General features: G+C 57.0%; 1 protein-coding gene across 6 annotated transcripts; it reads left to right on the top strand.

The window, feature by feature from the left end:
- The first annotated feature begins 1,797 nt into the window (after positions 1-1,797).
- LOC133358776 (alpha-N-acetylgalactosaminide alpha-2,6-sialyltransferase 2-like) lies at positions 1,798-10,877 on the top strand. 6 transcript variants are annotated; one of them, XM_061577222.1, is made up of 10 exons: positions 1,798-2,173; positions 4,065-4,674; positions 4,982-5,150; positions 5,875-5,976; positions 6,058-6,205; positions 6,596-6,716; positions 7,647-7,735; positions 7,994-8,077; positions 8,812-8,911; positions 9,470-10,877. In XM_061577222.1, exons 1-10 carry the CDS (start codon positions 1,986-1,988, stop codon positions 9,758-9,760), a joined length of 1,902 nt encoding a protein of 633 aa, XP_061433206.1. In that variant the 5' UTR covers positions 1,798-1,985; the 3' UTR covers positions 9,761-10,877. The 6 variants fall into 6 exon arrangements, 5 of the variants coding, with proteins under 5 accessions (XP_061433206.1, XP_061433204.1, XP_061433205.1 ...); XM_061577220.1 differs by having other exon boundaries at positions 5,875-6,205; XM_061577221.1 differs by having other exon boundaries at positions 5,875-6,205; positions 7,994-8,099.

The raw sequence follows: 10,877 nt of genomic DNA, 5'->3' as shown, positions 1-10,877 counted from the left end.
ATGTCACTACACAAGTAACGAATTTGCACGTTTTGTTCACGTGACAAACCTTACGAATTGGCCGTGTCGAGTGGTGGCGGGGTTAACGACGCATTCACATTTACGCGATCTAACCCAAAAACCTCTATCATGGATAACATTTCGATTTAAAGCTTTCGTGACTGCAGGGATTCATCGTCTTGGTTCTTTCGGTAAAGTCACGTAGAAGGGAGGTAATAAAATAATAAAAATAAAACATAATAAAATAATTCTCACGACGTTTCGGCCACAAAGCAAGCAGCCGTCCTCAGGTGAAGACCAGGTCTGTCGGGGAGACAGCGTCTGAAGATGCTGTCTCTTCTACGTGACTTTACCGAAAGAACCAAGATGATGGATAATATTGGTCGCGAAAGCCTGCTGCTACTACGTGTTAAATAAAATTCCCTCTTGCGACTTTCAACAGCTGGAACGAGGCGACCGTCGGTTTGATTGGGCTCCTCGGTAGACGCCCTTCACGACCGTTGCATAATGGAAGGATGGCAGGCGCATCTTTGCAAGATGACTAGCCGATGGTCAGCGGGCAGGTCAGCTCCACGGTCGGTCCAGGTGTCAAGGTCTTGGGCGTGTATTCGCTGGTCCGTCTCTATATATTCTAGATTTGAAGCCTTCGTGACTGCAAGTATTCATATTCTTAGGTTTTCGGTAAAGTCACGTAGGTAAAAAATAAAAATTAATAAAAGTAAAATAAAATAAAATCACGACGTTTCGGAGGCAACACAAGCTTCCGTCTTCAGGTGGAACCGTCTTACTTGATACAACTGTCGTGGCTGTGACGGTTCCACCTGAAGACGGAAGCTTGTGTTGCCTCCGAAACGTCGTGATTTTTATTTTATTTTTATTTTACTTTTGTTAATTTGAATTTTTTACCTACGTGACTTTACCGAAAACCTAAGCATATGAATACGTCTCTATGTAGTCCAGCGGATGTTTTTGCTTGAACCCGGCATGCACGCTTGATGCAGTGTGGATACACCAATGAATTTAACATTGCGTTGATTACAAGCCCATGGGTGGCACGGAAGTCTAGTATCGTTATTGAGCTGACCTGACCCATCACCTCCAATCAGTCCCGTGCAGGTGCCTGCGTAATGACCCACTCGGCATTACAGTCACCCCATAAAATAACTCGAGGGTTCGCTTCAACCATTGCCTTGGACAGGTCATAGAAAACATCTGACTCGCCCTTGCCTGCATCCCACGACCAACACCATTCCTCACCTGCTGTTGACGAGAACCCACAGCACACACACAAAGAGAACCCCCCCCCCCACACACACCCAACTCCAAACACTCACGCAGAGGCGCGTGCTTGCGTGACACGGAAAGAGAGATCAGGAGAAGTGCAAACAGTGGAAAGCGTTGACAGCAGGGGCCACGCTTTCATCATCACCATCCTCCTCCCTCTTAATTGAGAGACGAAATCTTCCTGCGGTGGCCGCTCCTCTCCCAGCTCGCCCCCCCCCCCGCTCCACTCGGCCCCCCACCCAGCTCGCCACTCACAATACATTCTGGGTGGGGGGGGGGGGCAGCACAACCCTCAAGCACCCCTGCGAGATTTCGTGTCGGCCCTTCTTCACTCCACACCTCCGTCACTGACCTTGACCTCACCACTGACCCAGCCCCCAACAGCCGTGACCCCCCTCCTCCACTCCCCACCACTTTCCACGCGGGTGACCTCACCGCACTTCTCGTGACCTCAGGGCTCCCACCCCACACGCGGAGGGCGTCACCATCACCATTCACCACCACCACCAACCACCACCATCACCATCATCATCGCCACGAGGAGCGGCGAGTGAGAAGCCGCAAGACGTGGTGGGTTCCCTGTGCATCCACAGACCCCCCGCCTCCACGGTGTTCATAGTTCTCAACAGCTCCCGAGAGGACCCGCTGTCCGGTTGGACTTCGTAGGTGCCTAGAGGACCCCCCCCCCCAACCTCCCCGCCATGTGGCCTCCACGCGGGGCGCTGGGGCTGGTACAGGGGTGCGCGGTGGGAGGTCTCGTGGTGATGGCGTTCCTGCTGGGGAGGCTGAGCGTGAGAGAGGGGGGCCGCCAGCCCCTCGCCGCCGCTGCGTCCTCGCCACCGAAGACGTGTGGCAGCAACAAGGCGAAGGGATTCGCGGCGTGGCAAGGGTAGCAACATCATCGTCATCATTATCATCATCATCAGCAGCATCGTCATCATCATCAACATCGTGGCTATCATCAGCCTGATTATCATTATCATCAACATCGTGACTATCATCAGCCTTGTTATCAACATAATAACATCACAAACTCTCATCAGCCTGATCATCAACATCATCGTCATCATTATCGTCATCATCATCAGCATCAACATCGTGGCTATCATCAGCCTGGTCATCAACATCGTCATCATCATCAACATCGTGGCTATCATCAGCTTTCTTATCATCATCAACATCGTGACTATCATCAGCCTTGTTATCAACATAATAACATCACAAACTATCATCAGCCTGATCATCAACATCGTCATAATCATCAACATCGTGACTACCATCAGCCTGATCGGTCATTTTCATCAGCAACATCGCACTCGTCAGCAACATAATAATAATCAGCAACACGATCATCAGCATGCTCATAACCAACTTCATCAACATCGCCAACACAACTAACAGCATCGTCATCGCCAATATCTTCATCATCGCCATGGCCGCGGTAACCACCATCATCATCATCACCTTCTTTCTAATCGGCACTTAGTTAATTTCATTATCACCTTCGCCCTCGCCACCATCACCCTCCACAACATCCCCAAAGTGCTCCTCATCGCTATCTTCCTCATTAACGTCGTAAATCATCATCCTCTTCCTCCTCCACATCTTCCACCCTCAAACATGCCACCGCCATAACCACATCATCCTAAACGTCATCGTCACCAACATCCTCAACCTCCTTGCACTTCTCTCGCCCTTTTCATCACCTTTTCTCCCGCCCGCGTCCCCCATCCTTCACCTCTTCATCCACCTCCTTGACGACAGCTTTCTCACTATGAGACATCTCCTGTACCAGTGGGAAAATATAGTTATATGTTTTTACCCTTTCAACTGCTACAAAAACTGACACCTTTATACAAGGCAGCATGTTTGCAATAACCGCAACACAAGCAGTCAAAATGCAAACAAAAAGAAACAACTCTGATAATGATAATGATATGCACTGTCCTTGAAGTTGATTGGTCCACACCCGAGACAGCTTTCAATCAACTTCAAGGACAGTGCATATCATTATAATCATCAGCGTTGTTTCTTTTTGTTTGCATTTTGACTGCTTGTGTTGTGGTTATTGCAAACATGATGCCTTGTATCAAGGTGTCAGTTTTTGTACCAGATGAAAGGGTAAAAATCTATGACAGCTTTCTCCTTTTACACCTCCTCTTTTACCTCTTCCCCTACCTCCGGCTCTGCTCTTCTTATTTCTCACCTCCTCTGTCAACCTTCTCCTCGTCTACCTCCTCCTCCTGCCCTACCTCCACCACTCAACTCATTCTTCTCTTCCACTCCTCTCCTACCTCTTCCTTCCCTCGTCACCCCCCCCTCCTCCTCCTTCTTCCTCCCCTCCCTCTGTCCCATCCACCTGTCGGCACGTAACCGCATGCAGTGCCGGATGAAGCTAAGTGCGGGGCCTGTAGCATGTGATGTTATAAAAGGGCCCTGAATAAAAATAAAACACGTAAATATTAAAACACACGCATTTTTTACTTGCATAGTAAAGTAATTGTATTTTTTTACTTGCTATACAGCCAGATATTGCCACAAATCGCTAACCGTAATCACCTGGTCGTTCATAAAAGTCGAACAGCAGTATAGTACTCTAGTAATAGAGCAAGTGCAGAATCACTGAACCGGAATTGATAGCTTGAAATCACTCAGCGCGGGGCCCTTGAGAAGTGCGGGGCTCGTAGTATTTGTAGCTACTTTTGCGACGAGGATCATCCGGCACTGCCTATTTGTTCTTTCCTAACTCAAATCGTACCCCCCCTCCCCCCCACCCTCAGCACGACCCCGTGGAGCCTCAACGCGTCCCTCACGGAGCCCGGGTTCGGGGGGCAGCCGAGGCGCGCGGACCGCATGCTGGACGAGAGGCTCGCAGCAATTCCGACGACCACACGTGGTTCCATCAACACCCCACGTGGTCTGTCCACAACGCCACGTGGCTCCATCAACACCCCACGTGGTCTGTCCACAACGCCACGTGGTTTCGCGACGAGGCCACGTGGTCTTCGCGCCACCGCGCGAGGTCTGTCCACGATGCCACGTGGTGTCCGCACCACAGCACGAGGTCTGTCCACGACGTCACGTGGTGTCCGCACCACAGCGCGTGGTCTCTCCACGATGCCACGTGGTGTCCGCACGGGTCCACGTGGCCTGCTCAAACATCCACGTGTTCTCGCCACCCCGCCGAGGCGTCCGCAGACGACAGCAGCTGGGATTGAACCCGAACCTTACAGCCGGGGTCGCCCTCAGAGTCTCCCACAGGGGTACTCGGAGTCCCTGCGAGGACCCCTTCGCTTGCCGTCGACAGGGCGAGGGGTCAAGAGAGTGAACCTGGCGCCCGCGTGGCTGGGAGACACCTACGGGGAGGAGGAGACGTACACACACAGCCAGGTACACGGAGTGCGCACGGTGGCTTCCTTGCCGCTCTTCTATTGCTACTGCCAGGGCGACGGTGGTTCACTCGTCGATTCCTCTTCCCGTGTGGAGGACTCGGTCTACCCGACCGGTTCGCCTCATCCGTCATACTGCGTTTAGCCACCACCACCACCACAACCACCACCACCACCACAACCACCACCACCACCACACTGCTTTGCTCACACCCCAGCACACGTGGGGTACTCACGTGCCTAACCTCCCCCGCCCCCCCCCCCGGACCCCCCGTGCCCCCCCCCCACTACCCCCCCCCCTCCCGCAGTGTCCGGACGGAGTGCGCGCGCGCGTGCGTCACGTGGCCTGGCTGGCCCCCCTCTTCGAGGCGCGCGTGCCCGTGCTGATGTGGAACGAGCACGCGGAGTGGGGGGCCACGCGCGCGCGTCTCGCGCCCCACCTGGCCCCCCACGGGTGGAAGAACGTGAGCCTGGCGGGTACTGAGCACCCCCCCCCCCAAACTCACAACCAACACGAATCTTATTCTTAGGTTTTTTTGGTAAAGTTACGTAGGAAAAAAATAAAAATTAATAAAAGTAAAATAAAAATAAAAATCACGACGTTTCGGAGGCAACACAAGCTTCCGTCTTCAGAAGATTTTTATTTTTATTTTACTTTTATTAATTAAAATGTTTTACCTAGGTGACTTTACCAAAAAAACCTAGGAATATGAATCCTTGCAGTCACGAAAGCTTCAAATCTAGAATTAACACGAATCTTCACCACAGACAACTCGGCCACACACAAGCACCACACACGATTCAAACAAAGGCCCCCCGTGTAGCCTACACAACGTGTCGGGGCAAGTGCCGTACTTACTACGTGAAGGCCAGCACTGAACACGACTGGGTGGGTGGCCGGCACCACACACGCACAGGCATAAGCCTCGCGCGCACACGCACGCGGAGACAGCTGCCATGACCCCGATGACCTGACATGACCCCCTGACCTTGGGTTATCCCGATGATGGTCATGGCGATTTGATGGCGGTTGTGATGCAGATCACGGTCGTTGCGATGCTGCTGCTGCTGATGAAGCAGCTGCTGATGATGCTCCTGATGATGATGATGATGCAGCTGCTGATGATGATGTTGCTGATAATGCTGCTCCTGATGATGATGATGATGCTGCTGATGATGTTGTTGATTCTCCCTCGCTCAGTGATTCAGGACGCCCTCTCCGTGCTTGACTCGCCCGCCAACCGCTACCTGTTCGACGCGGCGCGGGCAACGGGAGGTCACGGCGTGACCCCTGCCCCGAGAGGTCACGGCGTGACCCCTGTCCCGAGAGGTCACGGCGTGACCCCTGCCCCGAGAGGTCACGGCGTGACCCCTGCCCCGAGAGGTCACGGCGTGACCCCTGCCCCGAGAGGTCACGGCGTGACCCCTACCCCCGGCGGGCTGTGTGTGCGCTGCGCCGTGGTGGGGAGCGCTCCCGCGCTGCGCGGATCCGGGCTCGGCCCGGAGATCGATCGACACGACCACGTGTTCAGGTGCGCGGCACGGGGGGACACGGCGGGGAGACGAGGATGTGGGGGGACAGGGGGAAGGGGGGGGTGACGGAGGCACAACGGGACAGGGAGACGGGGAAAGAGGCACAGGGAGACTGGAGGATAAGGCGACGGGGGAATGGGGGGGGGTCAAGGATACGGGGGGACACGGAGACGAAGGAACAGGTAGACGGGGGGACAAGGAGACTGAGGGACGGGAAGACGGGGGCACAAGGAGACAGGGGGACAGGGGATAAGGAGTGGGGTGGGGGGGGGGGGTGTGTGTGCACGTGCGTGTTGTTGTTGTTGTTGTCGTCTGGTCCGGGAGTTGCTGGGTTGACGTCTGGTCGAGGTGACCCCGCCATAGCCGCCGTCGTCATCCGTCGGGCGCAGGTTGCGGGGCGTCCCCACGCGCGACTCGGCGCGGGACCTCGGCTCGCGAACCTCGTTCCTCACGCTCGCCAGCGGCAGCAGCAGCGGCAGCACCATGGACAGCGCCTCGCACGGCCCGCCGGTACACGGAGACACGGAGACACGGGGGGGGGCGGGGGGGGAGACACGGGGGTGGGAGACACGGGGGGCACGGGGACACGGAGACACGGGGGGGGGCACGGGGGGCAGGGGGCACGGGGGTGGGAGACACGGGGGGGGGCAGGGGACACGGGGGGGGGGCACGGGGGTGGGAGACACGGGGGGCGGGGGGGCAGGGGACACGGGGGGGAGGGTGCACGGGGGGGGGCACGGGGGGCAGGGGACACGGAGACACAGAGACACGGAGACACGGGGGGGGGGACACGGGGGGGGGGGGCACGGGGGGCAGGGGACACGGGGGGGGGGGAGACACGGGGGGGGGGGTTGCATGAGACACGGGGATAGGGGGCGGGAAAACAAGGGGACACATAATACGGGACTGATGGTGATGGTGGTGATGATAATAGTGGTGGTGATGATGATGATGGTGGTAACGGTGGTGTTGGTGACGATGGTGGTGATAGTGGTGGTGGTAATAATGGTGGTGGCGATGATGGTGGTGGTGGTGGCGATGCTGATGGTGGTGATGGTGGTGATGATGGTGGTGATGGTGGTGATGATGGTGGTGGTGGTTGTGATCATGATGGTGATGATCGTGGTGGTAGGGGTGGCGTTGATAATGATGGTAATGCTGGTGGTGGTGATGATGGTAATGCTGGTGGTGGTGATGATGATGGCGATAATGATAGTGGTGGTGATGATGGTGGTGGTGATGGTGGTGGTGATGTTCATGGTGGTGGTGATGGTTGAGCAGGAGATGAGGTTGGTGGTGGTGGTGATGATGGTAATGCTGGTGGTGGTGGTGATGGTGGTGGTGATGATGGTGGTGGTGGTGATGGTGGTGGTGGTGATGCTGGTGGTGGTGATGATGGTGGTGATGATGATGTTCATGGTGGTGGTGATGGTTGAGCAGGAGATGAGGTTGGTGGTGATCCCGGACGATGCACGTGACTACGCGATGTTGCACGACGTCATCACACACAGCCCGGGACACTCACAGTGGTGAGATCATCACCATCATAATCACCATCATCACCATTATCACAACCATCATCACCAACCCCACCACCATCATCATTCCCACCACCACCATCATCACCATCATCACCATCTCCACCACTACCATCCCCACCACCATCATCACCATCCCCACCACCATCATCATCTCCACCACCACCATCACCACCACCACCACCACCATCCCCACCACCACCACCACCATCCCCACCACCACCACCGCCCCGTCTCCGCGTGCCGCAGGCTCTCCGCGCTGCTCGGAGCGAACGCCACCGCAGGGAGCTTCAAGCTGCTGCACCCGGACTTCGTGCGCTACCTGCGCAACAGGTGCGCCCCGTGCCCCCCACAGGTGTGCCCCGTGCCCCCCACAGGTGTGCCCCGTGCCCCCCACAGGTGTGCCCCGTGTCCCCCACAGGTGTGCCCTGTGCCCCCCTCTGCGCCCGCCCTCCCCACAACAACAACCGCCATTTGCCACTAAGTGGCGGTGACGTCACCACGACCCTTGTGCCAGGCTACGTGCACCTCGAGGCCACGTGAAGTGTTTCCGCAAAGACCCCACAGACACCCACCACCGTCGTCCTCCCCCCCAGCGATTTGATTCATTGCAGAGACGGGTTGACTCGTCAATGAAGTCTCCTTGGCCCCCCTCATCTCCCTCTCGTGTCTCTGTTTCGCCTAATCACGATGCGTGCATTCACGTCCACCATTGTCTCCCTGTCCCCCTGTCCGCCTGCCTGTTTCCCTGTCTGTCTGTCCCCCTGTCTGTCTCACTATCTCTGTACCCCCCCCCCCCCCATCGTCCTGTCTTCCTCTGTCTCTCCGCACCCCCCCCCCCACACACCTTGCCCGCGTCTCTCCTCTCACTACAATGAAACACACGAGGCTGATGAATATCATCATCACCGATTCCAATGATGAAATTTACACCCCCCCCCCGCCCGCCACTCTCCCGCCCCCCCTCCCCGTGAACCCCCCCTACGGCCCCCCTCCCCCCGTGCCCCCCCCGTGCCCCCCCGTGCCCCCCCGTGCCCCCCCCGTGCCCCCCCGTGCCCCCCCCCAAGGCTACTCCCGTCGCGAGCTCTGAGCACGAACGCGCGCTGGGTCTACCGGCCATCCACCGCCGCAGTGCAGCTGCTGCTCGCCCTGCACACCTGCGACCAGGTGAGAGGGCGGCGTCACCTGGCACGGGGGGAGTGGGGGGGGGAGTAGGGGGGAGTGGGGGGGGAGAGGGGGGTGTGGGGGGGGAGAGGGGGGAGTGGGGGGGGGAGAGGGGGGTGAGGGGGAAGAGGGGGGGGGGGGCGGTGCGCCCACGCTTTGCCCCACCACGACCATCACCACCAGCAGCAGCAGCAGCGGGTGCACGGGCGTCAGCGTCACAAACGAGAGGCGGCACCGGTGACGATGATTTGAACAGAGATGGTAATGATGGTCATGGTGGTGATGGTGATGGTGGTGATGATCACGAGACTCGCAACTGTGATGAGAACAAAGTGCGATGGTGATGATGGTGGTGATGATGATGGTAGTGGTGATGGCGATGATGGCGACGATGATGGTGGCGACGATGATGGTGATAATGACGATGTTGGCGACGACGATGATGATGGCGACGACGATGATGATGGCGACGACGATGATGATGATGGCGATGATGATGATAACGATGATGATGATGATGATGGCGACGATGATGATGATGGTGGTGCCCTTGCCGGGCAGGTGTCGGCCTACGGGTACGCGACGCGAGGCTACGCGCGCCACCCAGCGCGCCTGCTGCACGACACGTCGCTCAGCCACCTCGTGCTCTACGTGCGTCACGACGCGCGCATCGAGGCGCGGCTCTGGCAGCGCCTCCAGTGCGAGGGCCTCCTGCGCATCCACACGGGGGGCCAACGGGGGGCCCACGTGGGGCCCACACGGGGGATCACAAGGGGAACCACATGGGGTCCACACGGGGTCCACACGGGGTCCACACGGGGTCCACGTAGGGCCCACAAGGGGATCGCGTGAGGACCGCATTAGGACCGTGCGGGGAACGCGAAGGGACAAAGCAGGTGCTACGTAGGGACCACATGGGGATTACACACGGGGTTCATGTGGGGCCCACATGGGGACCACGTGAGCATCAAGCTGGGACCCACATGGGGACCACGTAGGGACCACGTGAGCATCAAGCTGGGACCCACATGGAGACCACATAGGAACCACGTGAGCATCAAGCCGGGACCCACATGGGGACCACGTGGGGATTAAGTGCGAACCAGGCGGTGATCACACGGGGACTACGTAGGGACCACATGGGGACCACTTGGAGACTACGCGGGGTACACGTCGGGACCACTCAGGAACCACACGGTCCCCACGCGGGTACCACATGGGGCCCACTGAGCGCACGCGCTTCGCGGCCTTCATTGACAACCTCGCAGTGTCCCGCGTCTCAGACTTGCCACAGAATCTCACGGGGTTCTCCACCCACAACACACCACCGGGGGATGTCGTCTGGACCCTGAGCCTGCCATCGACGGAGACTTCACGCGGACCTCACAAGAAACCCACGGGGTGGTCACCTAGACCTCACACTAGCACCTAACCTCACGTATTTTCTTTCTCGCTCGTTAGCCCGACGCGGCTGTTGGCGCCACGAGACGGAGGGCCCGTGTCGTTCGAAAACGGCGCGCGGAAGCGGATATCACAGAACTTTCTCTGAGATCCCTTCCTCCAATGACCTCTGTTTGCTAAAGTAGATGGCGACCAAATTTCGATTTAAAGCTTTCGTGACTGCAGGCATTCATATTCTTGGTTCTTTCGGTAAAGTCACGTAGAAAGGAAATGATGAAATGAAAAAAATAAAACAATAAATTTCTCACGACGTTTTGATTGCAACACAAGCAATCATCATCAGGTGTGAAAACCACAGCAAGAAATGTTTTGAAAAAAGTGTATCGAGATCACCACCACCGTCATCATCATCATCATCACGCCATCGTCATCATCACCACCAACCACCACCGCAGTGAACATCACCATTTCCAGCATCACCATCGCCACCGCTTTTACACTCCACGTGCTCTGTAACACGATCTAGTCACACCGTAGGTTAGACTACAATAAGAAAGGGGAATTCAAT

The sequence above is a fragment of the Lethenteron reissneri genome, chromosome 63 (genome assembly GCF_015708825.2).
Source record: "Lethenteron reissneri isolate LAM-NWPU_2019-01 chromosome 63, ASM1570882v1, whole genome shotgun sequence".
Lineage (NCBI taxonomy): Eukaryota > Metazoa > Chordata > Hyperoartia > Petromyzontiformes > Petromyzontidae > Lethenteron > Lethenteron reissneri.
This window is presented reverse-complemented; position numbering and strand designations above follow the sequence as displayed.

What these genes read in the sequence shown, in the direction of transcription:
- LOC133358776 (XM_061577220.1), top strand. Translation starts at nt 1,986, where the DNA reads ATGTGGCCTCCACGCGGGGCGCTGGGGCTGGTACAGGGGTGCGCGGTG. An exon ending in GAAGAACGTGAGCCTGGCGG is followed by an intron (nt 5,151 to 5,874) that starts GTACTGAGCACC and finishes TCCCTCGCTCAG; the next exon opens with TGATTCAGGACGCCCTCTCC. An exon ending in GTGCGCTACCTGCGCAACAG is followed by an intron (nt 8,078 to 8,811) that starts GTGCGCCCCGTG and finishes CCCCCCCCCAAG; the next exon opens with GCTACTCCCGTCGCGAGCTC.